The 16,216-nt window shown below is 39.2% G+C and overlaps 1 protein-coding gene across 1 annotated transcript in view; it reads right to left on the bottom strand.

Moving 5' to 3' along the window:
- The window catches only part of plxna2 (plexin A2), a 202,331-nt gene that overhangs the window by 57,417 nt on the left and 128,698 nt on the right, over window positions 1–16,216 (bottom strand). Inside the window, exons 9-12 of the mRNA XM_058410295.1 lie at window positions 11,976–12,090; window positions 9,567–9,767; window positions 8,675–8,771; window positions 7,538–7,737 (exon numbers count right to left, since the gene is read on the bottom strand). Coding sequence (XP_058266278.1) covers window positions 7,538–7,737; window positions 8,675–8,771; window positions 9,567–9,767; window positions 11,976–12,090 — 613 coding nt within the window. The remainder of the gene's footprint in view (window positions 1–7,537; window positions 7,738–8,674; window positions 8,772–9,566; window positions 9,768–11,975; window positions 12,091–16,216) is intronic.

Here is a 16,216-nt window from a genome sequence, read left to right as displayed (position 1 = left end):
GTGTTTGCCGTGGGGGAAGCGGGGACGCAACATCCTCAGTGTTTCTACTCATAATTCAGAGAAAAGCTTGTTCTATGTATCAGCTTTAATATCTGCTACTGAAAGAATGTTGTCCTTGAGCTAAAACTGTGTAGTGTTCCTACTGTGGCAGTTTTTAGCTCCAGACAATGACAAAGAGAGCGAGAGGAGGGAAAGGAGGGAGAGGGAGAGAGATGGTGGGGTTATAGGGAGCGGTATAATATCTGAGCAGCTCCTGAGCTAAATGTGACGCTGACACTCAGAACAAAAAGCCTGTCTATTGAGGAATAGAAGGAAGTTTTATAACAGTACATGCAAGCGTAAATGGTGGATTTATTTCTGCCCTTTGAGAATGCTTTCCCCTCTTGCATTGTCGTGTATAATAAGAGAGTCATAATAAAGTGCGCAGAAAAAGGAACAAAGGTATGATTTGTTACTTCAGCCAGATTGGACTGTTTTATGGTGGCTCAAGCATGTCCCATTTTGCTCCTGGAACAGACTTTACGAGCTTGATAAAATTCAGATTATGACTTGTTTCTTGCTGCATAAACCCCACACTAAATGCTCTATTTGTATTTAACTGCCTTTTAACCGATGGCGGGTCGAGATAAAAACAGTGACGAAAAGAGCTAAACAGTGAATTTCTGTCCAGCTGAAGTGAGCAGCACAGGAGGAGAGAAGGAAAGGAAAGAGTGGTGAGGGGAAGGCATTTTGTTTTGGGAGCAGTGGGCTTTTTGGATGACTGAGTTCAATTTAATACTCTTCTGCAAATAGACTCGTGAGCCCAAGAGGGACAACGTTGTCACAGTAATGCTATGTTTGTAGCTGTGAGCGGAGCGGCGCTTCAATCAGGCCGATATGATTTATTTATTTTCATTTCAAAGTGGACGTCTTTTTCTCCTAAGGCCAGTCTGTGTGTGTGTGAGTGTGTGTGTGTGAGTGTGTGTGTGTATGACAGAGAGAGAGAGAGAGAGAGAAAGTTGACTATGTGGATGACTAAAGATGCTGCTTGTGCATGCATATGTGACTATGAGTCTTCCTGCTTGTCACATCAGTATTTATGAGTGCAGCCTGTGTAGGTTAGAGGTGTTGGAGAATGGCCATGAGTGTGCAAGGTCGTTGCTCGGTTAAGCTGGGCTGTTAAATTAAGACTCAGTAAAGTCAAATGAGATGTGCATGCGAGCTCTTTAAAAGCACCTATATTACATTCTTTATGTTCCAATTAATTTCACATTTAATAGAGAGCCCTGTGAAATTATGCACCCAGGAACGAAGGGGAATAATTATGATTTAAGAGACATTTTAATTCATATAGAAAATACATGCATTTGAATATGTTTTTTTTTAAATGCTACAAATAGATCTCTGATTACTCAGTTACAAAAGCTAAAACACTTATTTCTGCCTAGAATTGGCCAGTAGTTCCAATGCTGCATTCACCTGGAAGTTCCAGACCTACAAATAAATAAATAAATAAATAAATAAATAAATAAATAAATAAATAAATAAATAAATAAATAAATAAAATGTATAACTTGGAGAGCTGTGCTCAGTGTGCCAATAATAATTAGAAACAGTGTTTTTTAAGTTTTAGATAAACCCAGCACTTTCTGGCTTTCTGTTCTTGTCCCTTTCAGTTTGTGTAGATTAAAATACAGGAGGATAGTTTCATAATTAGAGCATTTTTCTGTGAAACCTTTGCTCAAACAATTGATTTCCCTACGTTTCCTTTTTTCTTTCACTGCATCCCACACCGTCCACTTTTGAAATAAATGAAAATACCTCCTCATCTTCTGCATTTTTACAAGCTATTTCAATACTTTTATATCCACACAGATGCTAAACTAGCCCTCATTTACTGAGAGCCCCCCATTTGTCATAAACACGTCAATATGCCAACTAAACAACTGAAAAGCCAAATTGTGCAAAATATAGTTGGGAGAACAACAAAAGATTGCCAGATTGCAGGTGTCTGATTATTCTCAAAGCTGAATTGCTGCATTGAACATCTGATAAGTGGACGACAGTCAGGGGAAGCTCGTCTTGCCTAGACTTTTTTAGATTTTGTTTTAACAATATTTATACATTTCCTTAGAAAAGAACGTAATTAACTCTTCATGCGAATAAAAATTAAAAAAAAAAAAAAACCCAAAGCAACAGAGAAGCTATTTGCTGGAAACAAACAGCACTGGCTCTGCTTCTTCTTATTCCCAGTCTCATTTGATGCCTGTCCCTCTCCATTTAACAAAGCTTCTTAAATATTAATGGGGCTTTGAAGGAGGGATGGAATGTTGTTAAAAGAAGCATTAATAATTCATGACATTCCTCTTCTCACTGGCAGCGGTACTAATATCCATGTATGTATACAAAGCAGCTTATAAATCTGAGCTTAATACTGAGCATCCTAAAGTGTTGAATTTCTTCTGCTCAAGCTGCACTCCTGTTGGTTTAATCTTGCATTTTTGAACACCACCAAGTCGTAAAAATCGAATCTCTGACCATCTGAGAGATTTCCTGGTACAATTAGAGATTCATTAATCCATGTGGGTGAATTAGACAAACATACGGATATTAGTTCAGCTATGACCCATGAGTTCGATGACAAATGATTCTTCTAACTCATTAGACTTCATTTGTTTTTCATTTATATGCTAAATTTCTTTCGTTTACTTCGTGTATAGAAGCTCAGACATAGAATAATTTTGTAACACACTTCACCGTTATGAGGCTCAACAATCTCTCTTGATTATATGATGTTACATATGAGCAGAAGTTTAATGTAAAATGCTGACAAACGATATTTTGAGGTATTTAAATGGCAGTGGAAGCCAGCACACAAGGTTTCGTACACGGAAATAATTGACTAATGGCTTTTAGGAATTATACTATCTTTATAGGAGACTTTAATTTGAAAAAAAAAAAACACAGAAAAACATATCTGTGAGTTAATCTCTGTACTATTAAATCACATACTTATGCACTATTCGACCCCATTGTGTAGCATAAAAAGTAGTGGTAGTAGTAGTAGTGGAGAATCACAAGTAGAAGTGCACTTCAAATATCTGTGTCTATGATGCACTTATTTAACCAAAAAAATAAAGGAAGTGTGGAAAGTTGGACAACAAATGGTTGCAGCTTTCTGATATAATGGAAAAGGGGTGGAGCTACCAGGCACTGAGGCTGGATAAGAAAAACATTTCAAAATGGCTGAGGACACTCAAGTAGACAAGACATCTTAGTCCATTTTAGGCAAATTAGTCCATGTTGTGTGATTTATTTTTCAACAATTTAAAAAATTTACTGTATTCTGTGTTCTGTCTAGCGGCGTCACATTACGTACATTTGTCCATCGACTGGAAAACGTCTTATACTTTCAGTTATTAATAAAACGTTAGTGTTCCATGTGAGACGATACTAGCCTTCTAAATCTCATGCACTTAACTGTCGAGTACAGAGTGCATAGTGTTAGTGCATAGTGTACATGTTATTTTAGATTTGCTTGAACAAAGAAAAGGTGAGCAGACCTCAGTGCTCTGTACCTGATCTCTCTCTCTCTCTCTCTCTCTCTCTCTCCTTATTCTCTCATCCCCTGTCACACCTTCCATCATACCCTAGCTGCTGATTGTTACTTTTCAGCCTGTCTACTCGTCTATTCCTGTCTCCACTGGTGCTCAAGGTGCTGGTGCTACACTTCCAGTCAGCTATATATAGCACCAAATAAAAGCTCTGATCAAACACAGGCATGCAGACCTTTATAGTATATACACCCTTTCTACCTGGAGATGACATTTATCTTGTCGATATTAGTATAGCCTGGGCAGCTAGTCTTTATTTTTTGTATTGATGCAAAAAAAAAAAAAAAAAAAGTAATGACAAAGGCACTACTAGCAGTGTCATTAACTCAACCGTTTTAATTGGCTTGTCTGCACACCGTCAGGTCCGGAAGAGACAAATTTCTCAATGTGTGGCTCTGCACCAGGCCAGACTCAGACACAGTCCAGCCGTGCGTTACACATGCTAATTATACACCATGTCTTACTTTCTCCCTGCGCACACACACACACACACACACACACTGAGAGTAGGACAGAGATCCTATTTCTGTTCTACTCCTACCAGTAGAGGCATCGATAACCTCAGCTCAGTCTAACCACAGACTGCAACATGATCACTGATATGTCTTTACTACAGCCTATGTGTCTGCGGGTAGATGCGTGCGTGTGTGCGTGCGTGTGTGTGTGTGGTGGATCACGTTCTGTCTTACTTGCTCACTAGACCTGAATCTTTATATTGAAACAGACAGGTGACAAATCTGTGTCTTAATAAGATGTAGGGCAAGCGTAAAACTCCGGAACAGCTTCAATACATCTGGGAATAAAAATCTCTTATACAGGATTTCCTGATTTTGCGATCACAGAAATGAATGCAAATTAAACCATGTCCACAATATTCGAAGAGCTTGCAGTTTTCAAAATGACCTCAACAGATTTGGGTCAAGATCTGTCGTGTGACATCATCACATCACTCATTCAACCAAAGCTATTCTATTCTTCTCTTCAAGTGCATCAAGCATGAGTACGGCTATTATAGAAAGTAATTACATATGTGTCTATTAGGGTTAAGATCTAATAAGTGTGAAGGCCATAGAATATGAGTTCCATCATTTTCATCCTCATTAAACCATTCAGTGACTCCTACTGCTCTGGGGATAGGGATGGGGTCACCCTGGAAGTGAGCATGACCATCAGCGATCAAACATGATCAGTTAGAAGAACCCTGAATTGATTAGTCATGACTCAAATCATAACAAAGCTGTTTATTTCCTTTTTAATTTCACCACCTGACTTAATAGAGACAATGTTTCAGAGAGCAGGGTTGAAAAATTATGCTAAAGATAAATTTATTGTAGAACTCTTCACCACAGAAATTTCTCCTCATACAAAGAAAGTACACAGGAGCAAAGAAGGATAATGTTTCACTGCTGCTATCTCGAGTCTGGTCATTGCACCCTAGAGTGATGGCTAAAACGTCTTGCCCTTGCAGACAGACTGAAGGTGACACACACACACACACACACTCAGACACAGAGCCTCATCCAAAAAGACACACACACACACACACACACGCATATATATGTGAGTCACTCAATGAAATCAAACACCAGCTGCTCTCTGCCCTGCAAAGTGATTTGAGGAGAGATAGTAAGTGGAGAATGAGGTTGGACAGATACACAGGGAGAAGAACAGAGTAAATTTTGCACTGACCACATTGAAAATCTTTTTTTTCCCAATTATTATATAATTATAAATAAAAAAGAAAGTTTAAGAATTCTTAAATAAATATTTCACACAAAGTAAATATTCAATTCTCTTAAATATTCTTGAATATTTAACATTTTTAGATCCTGATTTAAATATATGTGTGATATTGACCATGTTAACTACTTTATACATTGACCTCATGTCTAATCTCATCTATCAAGGACTGATTCATGTCATTAAAGCAGAAAAAGCACATACCAGATCCTAAGAAACTCTGAAATTCATGTAAATATTTTACAGACTCTACTTTTCACTGTTATTTTTAGGAACAGGGGCTCACATATCACTAAATATTATTGTGTTGAACCAGATCACATACTGTATGTTTCCAAGATAATGTCAGTAGACACTGTAGCAGTCGTTTGCTCTGAAAGCATTAATAAAGATGTTTAATATCAGTGGATCCATCAGTATAATCAAATTGCTCTTCCTTGTAATTTCAGCAGATTTTGTGCTCGATTGAACGTATTTCTGAACTAATATGATTAAGGAACTGAAGATGGCATCTTTCTGGCACCGGATTCGGTGATACTTTCTTCCTATAACAGTAACATTATGCTAAACACTGCCCTAATGTAATTATACACAATAATGTGTCTATATTAGTCCATGTGACTCCGTCTGCAGCAAATTCAGCAGCAAGTTCATTAGAATTGCTAATAAAAACATTTTTAATATAAAGCAGAGGCAAGCAAAAATAGATAAATAAAATCAACCTGAAGGCACTTCCTCATCTATATTAATGTAATTTACTACACAGCGCTGTTGATTGCTTCTTTCTGATTGGTCTGAAGAGCAGCTTCAACACTGGTTCCAGCTGCAAGGTTTATATTAATATGCTCCTTCTAACATGGTAACATTTTTTGGAAGGCATCTTCAGAGTTAGGGCTTTGTAACACTCAGAGGTAAAGCTGTTTCTTTAAGCCGTCTGACATGGAAATGTCTCCTGGACAGAGGGATTTACAGTCTCTTGTTAACAAAATAGCTTTGTTTGTGTTTCTGATTAACTTTAAGATAGAGCAAGAAGAGAGGTTAATGAAGTAATGACTGTTTAGAGCTGTTTTAATGTGAGTGAGAACAAGAACTAACTTTTTTTGGTTGCTTTGGCATTAACTCGTTTTACCAGAGGCTGAAACATGTGCTTCACAGTGGTGATTAATGGCTCATATGCAAGTAGACACTGAGGGCTTTTGCAGTTTTTCGTGAGTATTTTTCTTTTTAGCCTACTAGGGACAATTTGTTCGTGGAAAAGTTTCAAAAACTAAAACGGCTGTTTTAAAATGGTTTTATCTTCAATGTAAATGGTGATATCAAACCCATTTCTGCTCTCTGAGATTTCCCAAGTGCTTTTTCATAAAATCTGAAATTTGAAGGTGTTATCTTCAACCTCTAAAATTCTGTGTAAGTTTATCCAACAGAGGGAAAAATAAATGCCTCACACTGAAAGCACAAAGTGTCCTGACTCATTTTATATCAGCCTTGTAGAGATAAACGTAATTCTTTTATTACTGATTATTAGTTGATTTCCATTCAACTGGCATTATGAAACACCAGTGTGCTGATAAAATGGGTTAAGAATAATTTTAATTGGATAAAAAGTATGAAGTGACTTCCTTTAATTCTTTCTTTCAAGATGCAGTGGTTTGCAAATTGCTGGGCTATACATGGATTAAATAAAAGACTTAATAAAATCTAATAAATTGGAGAGTTAATAGTAACCCTGCCTCATGTAAGGCCACATCACACCACCTTGTTATATAAATTATTTTCCTATAACAGCACCACCTCCACATTTATTCTTGTCCTTATAATCCGATCAGAAAGTCAGAGGTTCAAACTCCATCACTGCCAGGCTGTCACTGTTGGGCCCTTGAGCAAGGCCCTTACCCTTACCCATCATGGCTGACCCTGTGCTATTACCCCAACCTCCTAACATGCTGGTATAAGTGAAGAAAAGAATTTCACTCTGCTGTAATGTTTATGTGACAAATACAGGCTTCTTCTTCAAAAATGGCCCTCTCAGAAAAATTATTTATGATTTTTGGAAAAATTAACTATGGTATTAACCTTAAATGCTGCTTATATCTAAAAAATATTGGATATATTTTACACACTGTCTATTGTGGTCCATGTTTATGTGACCCAGCAAGCAGGTCATCCAGCTGTAATTATTAAAGAGAACAGACAGGTTTACTGACCTCAGTGATGCGTGGGTTAGTACACTTGACGTTAGTCGTGGCTAGATTTAGCCAGCGGTTGGTGTAGGGGTTGATCATGGGACAGTGGTGCTGTAGGGTGCAGCGGCCCTCCATGCTGCACCAGCCACACTGGAACTTCCTCTCCGCCTTCAGGCACATGCCACAGCTGTCTCTCTGAGCACCACACTTGTACAGATGCACTGTGGGGAACAGGAGGCACCCATTATCACGCTTAATAAGCACAGCAGAGAATAGACCAAGGTCCTGCTGTGAAATCTATAAGTCCTAAATAAGACCAAAATCCCATTAAAGGCTTTTTTTGAGCTGGATTACTTTTACCTGAGGAGATACTATAATTTAAGTGATTATTGACAAAACCTGGGATTGGAATTCAGTGCAGAGCAGCAGGTTTTCCATAGTTTTGGTTCCTTTAGTAATAGCAATTCTGCTCTACACAATGTTATGGCAATGTATATATATAAAAAAAAGGGTTCATAATAACACATTGCATGTGTCCAGGTATCTGTACTTTGAAATAATGTTAGTGATCGTCTTCAGGTGCAGTAAAAACCATAGCAAGGATGCTAAAAAAATGTCCATTCGAGATGTGTTATTAATTTCAAATAACTGTTGGGATGTTCTATAAACACATTTAAGAGAGTGGTCCTGTACTGGCATAATTTAACAATATAGTTTCAAACTGATGCTAATATTCATAACGTCACATTTTGAGTTTCTGGAAACTTCTGTAACAGAATCTTTTGTGAAGCTACTTTGTAACACTATCTATTGTTAAAATCTCTATATAAATAACAACTAAATTGAAGAGTTACTTCTGAAACCGCTACAAGTCGCCATGAGTAAGCTTTCATTTGACTCGAAGTGAATAGACTTCAGTTTGCTTTGTGTGTGGAAAAAATGGGATTCTTGAGATTGCAACTTGAAAAGTCCAGTTTAAAAAAAAAAGATAATAGTTTAAAAAATATATATGATTTACACACACACACACACACAAACACAGAGGAAGAGAGAGAGAGAGAGAGAGAGAGTGTATGTATGTATGTGTGTGTGTGTGTGTGTGTGTGTTTTGCTTTAACAAGAGGCAGAGTTCAAAGGGGAGCTCTGTAGGAGGGTTACCTCGAATGTTCTCAGGATTATCGATGATGAAGTTGCCATTCCACACCACAGAGAAATCCACCGGCAGCTCACTAATCCTCATACCCTCATAAAGATACTGCATAGAATAAGAGAGAGAGAGAGAGAGAGAGAGAGAGAGGTGTAAAAATAGAGAATGTGGAGTGAGCAGTTATCTCACTAGTGCTTTTTCTACATTACTATGGACTGCATCATAGACTCTTCTCTTCAGCTAGGACTCATTCAAAGACACAAAGACTCAGAAAGACAGCTCACCTCAGTGTGCAGTGCTTGTTAGCTCGTGTTTGTATGTGTGTGTGTGTGTGTGTTTGTGTGGGTGTTTGGTGGGTTATATTCTTCAAAATATTTTGGTGAAATTCGGTAGAGATTGCACTGAGCTGCAAGTGATTATTAAAAATGTCACAGCTTGAGGTAAAGTCCACAGTCTCACCTGTGTGTCTGCCTTGCACCTCGCGCATTAGATGCTTCTATTTATTGTACAAATATAATAATAGTAACATTTTAAACGATAAATAAACGTCAGGGTCAGTTTCAGTTAAACATCGTTTGATCCTGTTGACCCAGCTGATTGTGGATAATTAAAAGATAAATGTTTAAAAAAATCATTTGATTAATTATGATTTACTGTGTAGCCCGATGAAACTGTTGGTTTGATGGATGTTCTAATTTAGGGTATAGTAGATTTAGGAGCTCTACTGAAATTCAGCATGGTCTGAAAGGAAAGAGAGAGAAAACAAAGGAACTGCTGACGTTGCAGAATATTAGAGGGATTTTAATGTCATGCGCTCTATGCAGGTGCAGTCATTAGGAGCCTTCTCTATAGGGTACTAGTTTGCACTGTGTGTGTGTGTGTTTCTGTGTGTGTGTGTCATACCGAGCTGTTCTGGCACTGTACACTGGAGCTGTTGAAGCGCAGAGCTGTGACTCGGTGGCTGACCCCCTGTATGTGCAGCACACACTCATAGCCGCGTTGACCCGACTGTGGCTGTGGAAGGTTCCGGGCTTTCAGCGTGATAGGCTTCACTTCTCCGGCTGGGATCAGAATCTCCTCAGAGCGTACCAGCTGAGGACAGTCCTGAGAGCACACAACATGAACACCAACAATGAACAAACAGCCATACTCATACACACACAAAGATCTAGTAAACAACATAAATAATAGCTATAAGTACCCAGAAGCTGTGTGTGTGTGTGTGTGATTGTGTGATTGTGTGTGTGTGTGTGTGTGTGATTCTCCACCACATTCCTCTGTAGCCTGGCACTTAATCATTGTTTAAATCTACTGGATCACAGCACTCAGGGGAGAGACTTGCCAATAGCAGCAATACTGCAAAAAAGTGTGTGTGAGAAAACGGGACATCTCATTCGAGGCTTGGTGACTGTCATGTGCACTCCTATATGTGTGTGTGCACGTGTGTGTATGTGTGTGTGTGTGTGTGTACGTGCTTGCAGGTGTTCAGTTGATTAATGTGCTACGTTAGAACCTGTCAAGTGGTAAACACACACACACTCGCCCTCTCCTCATGAGTAATTAGCAGCTGATACCAAGAATCCAAGAATCCAAAAATAGTCTTTCCCACTCCAAACACACACGCAATAGCAAATGCATGTCACAATAGCTAAAAGAATTGCCTCAACTGACATCAGTTAAGAAAAATAATTTTCATAATTGAAAAGTAACTGAAAATTAGAGTTGTGCCTCTCTAATGATTTATTTAGTCCTCATTCCAGTCAGATTTTTAATTAATGAATTTATTTTTTTGGTAAAAAGGCACTTGCTGTTGGAAGCAGATTAATTAGCTTAGGCTTTTTGTTTTTGTTGTTGTATATAGGCAATAGATTTTTATTAACAAGTAAAGTGGGACTGTTAAATGTACAAGGTGGAACCCAATAAAGACTTACATCTGGATCACCAAATCAATATAGAATTTAAGTTCTAGACTGAAACCATCTTCCAGACTGATTTAAAACATTCAAAACAAATAAAACAATAACCTAATCTGTGTTATTTTCAGTGGGTATGGGATATGGCGTATATGGGCTGATCAGACTTTTTACCTTTTTCAAATGGCAATAAATAAACATTGTGATGTTGTCATGGTTACACTAAAGTCACCCATCAGCCCCCACACGTCACATGATCACGACATTCACTCTCACCTGTGTCCTTTTTCACCCCGATGAACACCCCGATTTTATTTCCCGTGTTTCGGTGTTTCTTTGTCTAGCTTCTGCTCGTTTCGTCACTGTCCATAGCCTCGTTCAGACTCTGTGTGTTTTGTTAATTTAGGTTTGTGCGTCACTGTTTGCTCCTTTTGCACTTTGTAAATAAAGTCTGCACTCACATCTACTTCCTCTACATTTATCTGACAGATGTGTTATACTGTGTTTAAACAGATGGATGGATGGATGGATGGATGGGTGGGTGGTTGGTTGGGTGGGCAGTTGGGTAGATGGGTGAGTGGTTGGGTAGATGGGTGGGTGGTTGGTTGGTTGGGTGGGCAGTTGGGTAGATGGGTGAGTGGTTGGGTAGATGGGTGGGTGGTTGGTTGGTTGGGTGGGCAGTTGGGTAGATGGGTGAGTGGTTGGGTAGATGGGTGGGTGGTTGGGTGGGTGGGTTGTACTTGGATGGGTGGGTGGCTGGATGGGTGGATGCATGGATGGGTGGATGGAGTGTGCTGAGCTCAGTCTGAACACGGGAACAAGCCCGCATGCTTCAGACTGTAAATCTGCAACACTTTTAGCTACTTACATTAAGAGACTCGGCAAGTAGGCTGATGTGCCGCTCTACTGCAATTACCTTTTTATTATCGATTAACTATTATCTCCACACAACCTCACTCAAATCCTTATTAACACTGTGCAGGAATAATTACTGTAAACATGATAATTCAGCAAAATATTAGTTTGTTTGTATGCTTGTGTGTGAGTGAATGAGTGTGTGCGTGTCTTGGTGTGTGTGAGTGAGCGTGTGCCTGTGTGTGTATCTGTGTGTGTGTGAGTGAGAATGTGAGTGTGTGAATGTGTGTGTGTGTGTGTGTATGAGTTTGTTTGAGTGAGTGAGCAAGTGTGTATGTGAGTGAGTGTGTGTATCTGTGTGTGAGTCAATGTGTGAGTGCATGAGTGTGTGTGTGTGTGTATGTGTGTGTGTGTGTGTGAGAGAGAGCTTGTTTGAGTGAGTGAATGAGTGTGTGTGTGTGTGTGTCTGCATTAGTGAGTTTGTGTCTGTGTGGGTGAGTAAGTGTGTGGGTGCAAGAGGGTGTGTGTGTGTGTGTGTGTGTACCTCTGAGGCATTGACCCGTCCCTCCTGGAAAGAGCAGCTAGACGGATCATGTGTGCACAGGTTTCGGTACTTGCACCAGTGGCACCGGAAGGAACTGGTTACGCAAGACAGACACCTAAAGACACACGAAGAGGAAAGTTTTATTAGACTTTTCACTACTTCTGTCAGACTTCCTTGTTTTCCTACTTGAAGTACTTTTAGAAAAGAAAGAAAACATGAATGCTGCTTTCACATACACAGCGGTTAGTCCATTTGAATCTGTCCTTTGAGCTGTGGTGTGTTTTCCCCTGCGGTGTGCGGTTTATTTGCACAGGTGAAAACACCTCAGTGAGAACACAGACTGGGTATTTTTTTCTAGATGCAAGCTAAATAATCATGTCTCCAAGGACAAAACTGGAGTTCTGCATAAATGCAATGTGTTCGGAATATCTGGACCAAATCACCTCTAAATGTGATAAATGTGACAATATGCTTTAAATGAACTATTCATCTTATCTGCTCGGTACTTGGGTTATTTTTTGTTGTGATTTCTGCATGTACATAGCAAAAATATAAGTACCTTTTCCTTCTAATTTCTGTCCAAAGAATAAAATAAAATAAAAAAGTTTAATTAATGTGAGTATGTTTCCAGCCCTCTGCCAAACTTTTGCCTTTGTTTTTTGATTTGTTTGATTTTATGCAGTACAAAACCATCAATCCATCCCAAACCAAAAGTACCAAGAGTATCCTGCAAAAAACCAGCAGACTGCCGTTGCTTTGTGTAGCCCCACAGGAAAGTGCTCAAATATTCATATCCCACTCACCTTCTGTTGTGTCCTTGCTGGGAATTTGCAAATTTTGAATAATTAAATCATTGTCCCAAGCAATAAACTTCTTTGACTATTTATTCAGCATACATTAGTAAGTAATTGATGTGTTTGTTTGTGCTTTGCACATTGTTTATGACTAACACCAACACAGCACATGTTATCTCATGAGTTATATGAATAATCTACCAATTCAACATTAGGTCAGTTCTCTGGAGCACCATACTTAACCTTAAAGAGATCCAAAGCATCTCTATAAAAGAACTGAATTACGAGAACAAATAAGCATTGATCTGTAATAAACATCAGTGCACTAATGCTAAGAGAGATGAGTTTGGAAGGACAACCTGTACAGAATGAGTTGAGCGCTTGAGGGTCAAGTCTATAAAACTGTGGCTTGAAAGCAGTGATGTTTCTTAAGTGAGTGAGAGTCTACTTGAAAAGATCGGGCTGTATTGACATTAGATGATACGCAGGCAGAAACAAAGTGCCAACAAAAAGGAGGCTGCAAGTTATATTGTGGGTTTTATAAATTAGCCATCGGAAATTCATCAAAAACAGAAAAGGAAAGAGAAGTCAATCAAATGTTCGTCTTTAACCACTTATCTTAAACCTCGTTTAAAAGGCTCTCGACTAAATGTGACACTTTCCTGACGTAGTATGACACGAGTAACATCTTTTCCTGAGAGCACAGAAAAGGTACTGCACAGTTCACTATTGCTAGCTCACTATCAACTGGCTCACTGCTGAATCTGACTAAATTAAAAAAAAACAAAAGCCCACTCGAGAGAAATTCTACTTGTGACTGTCTCCTCAATTCTACTTGGGAATGTCTCCTCAATTCTGAAAACATATTTCAATGAGTTATACTGTATTTACAAGTATTTGCTTTAAATCAATTAACATACAGACATATCCATCCATCCATCCATTCACCCATCCATCCATCCAACCATCCGTTTTCTGTACTACTTATCCTACACTCAAACTAGCGTGCTCAATCCAAACCACTGTGCCCCTCTCATACGAACATGTTAGCATGTTAAATCTGTAACACTGTCATATACAGTTCTCTGATTTGAGGAGGAAACTATGCATCACTCATCCCAGTTATCTGGTAATCATATTACTAACATACAGCAAAAGGACCTCATTCCAAATTCTAAATTTTCACTTACATGGGGTGTGTGTGTGTATGCACATGCCTACTGTTGACTCAGAGATCCTCCAGGAGAGGATACAATCAGCACATTTATCATGGACAAAGGGGAACAATTTTTCCATTCATGAAATGTCAGCTGTCCAAAACACACAAAGGAAGGCTCTAATCTAATTTGTACAGTAGTTTCCCCTTAGAATGTCCAGTATAAGCCACGGTTTGATGAAGCAGAACAAGATTTAACATTAGGAGGTATCTTAAAAAGAAGTGTCATAAGGAGGAGCAAGCTTTTCTCATTAGTATGATAAAATATGACATCGGAATGTTAGTTTCTGCTGACATGTTAATCAATAATGAAGCAATGGAGCGCTCTGTTGCGCATATGCTCCTGAGGAAGGACCCACCTTCCTGTATGATGCCTCTGAGAAACTATTTAAGGGATTTGTATCTGGAGAGTGTAAGAGGAGGAAGAGAGGATGGTGGGAAGGCAGAACGTGCCAAGCACTTAGCCAGTGTCAAAGAGTGATAAGATGAGACGTAATTCCATGCCACCCAGGAAGAAGCATTCTGCTCCACTGTACCCATAATCCCCCTTAGACATGGGCACAGAGAGGCAGCTGGTGAGACACACCGGGAGGGCAAAGGGATGTGTGTATTTGTATGTGTGTTCGAGGGATTACTCAGGGGATTGGATAGAGAGAGTTTGTTTGATTAGTTCCAGATCTACAAGGATGTTTGTCGGCCATGGTACTATGAGAATGAATGGCTTAAGGGAGGATGCTGATAATCGGGGTGACAGAGGAGCTAAAAGTGGAGACACGGATGCTGAAGAATAAAAGCCTTAAAAACCTAGCCAGTCATCTCCTACTGTGGTCATTCGACTCCTCCGTCATTTCAAAAAGCTTCCAGCCAATCGAGCTCTTTCATCTTTGGTGCGGAAGAGCATCTGCTTTCCACAGACTGCACCAGACACCACAGACACGTGATCGGGATACGAACAGCCCACTTAGAGGCACAAAATTCCGCTCCTGCACTGGAGAAATGTCAAGCAATCTCAAGGCATTAGCTTTAACGGATGCTTTTTATAATCGCAAGGGCTAAAGCCAGACATGGCAAAAGAACATAATGTATATACTAGCCATGTATCTTAGCAATTTAGTGCAACTCCCTAGTAGAGCAGAGTAGCCTAAAGTAGAGTAGAGTTGAGTAGGGAAGACTAGAGTACAGTAGTGCAGGGTGGAGGAGAGTCGAGTAAAGTACAGTAGAGTAGAGTAGACTACAGTGCAGGGAAGCCCAGTCTTATCCAGAAAGATAATTTGTGGGTGCAGGTTTTCATTCCAGTTAAGCAGAAGACACACCTGGGTCTATTGAAAGCCAAAATCAACTGATTAAACAGGTGGAATCAGGTGTGGCTCCTGTTTGATTCGTCTGAAAACCTTCACCCACACCGGCCCTTTGAGGATTAGACCGGACACCTCTGGTATAGCGGAATAAAGTAGAGTAGAGTAGAGTTAAGTAAATACAGTAGATTTGGGTGGAGTTGCAAGTATTTTATTAATCCCCCACAGGGAAATCTGGGGTCACACCAAGTACATAAGACCAACAAGGATGACTAAGATTTAACAGAAGCACAGCATAGACTCAAATACTCAAATACACACAAATAATAAAGAATGGATACATATTTCCCTAGCTCTCCAAATTATTTACAGACTGAGACTTCTGTACAGATTAAATCTATGAAAAATATTTACAGGTTGCAGTTTAAAACTGTTTGTTAGATATATAGGATGAGCAGTTTGGAAGTGTTGTGTATAAAATAAATGTACAATGGCTATAATTAAAGCCATCAATAATGTGGCAGTGTGTGCAAGAATGTGCAGAGACACTATGTAAAAAATTATTGTGTTATGCCTAGAGTAGTAGTTAGACATGCGAAACCAGTTGGCACTTCATACTCCCTTATAGCTTTACAATACTAAACTCAGCAACACAGCAATCTTACTCAGTATGCACAAAGTGCCCTTCAGCTGGGAAGTGCTTACTAATGTCCCTTTTACGCAACACATCCAAAATATCTGTCATGTAGCCAGAGTCAAGGTTACAGAGCTGTAATGAGTCAATGCTGTCACCACTGAACACCAACAAGACAAAAAAAAGCATCATTTGTGTGCTTCATAAATATAACACACACAGCAGACAGGAGCTTACAAGATATATTGATAAATATTAATATGCAGAGTGATTTTTTTACAAGTTTTCCAGATTACCCAGAT

This window comes from Hemibagrus wyckioides, linkage group LG15 (assembly GCF_019097595.1).
Source record: "Hemibagrus wyckioides isolate EC202008001 linkage group LG15, SWU_Hwy_1.0, whole genome shotgun sequence".
Classification (NCBI taxonomy): Eukaryota; Metazoa; Chordata; class Actinopteri; order Siluriformes; family Bagridae; genus Hemibagrus; species Hemibagrus wyckioides.
The sequence above is the reverse complement of the archived record's forward strand: the minus strand, read 5'-3'. Positions and strand labels throughout refer to the sequence as shown.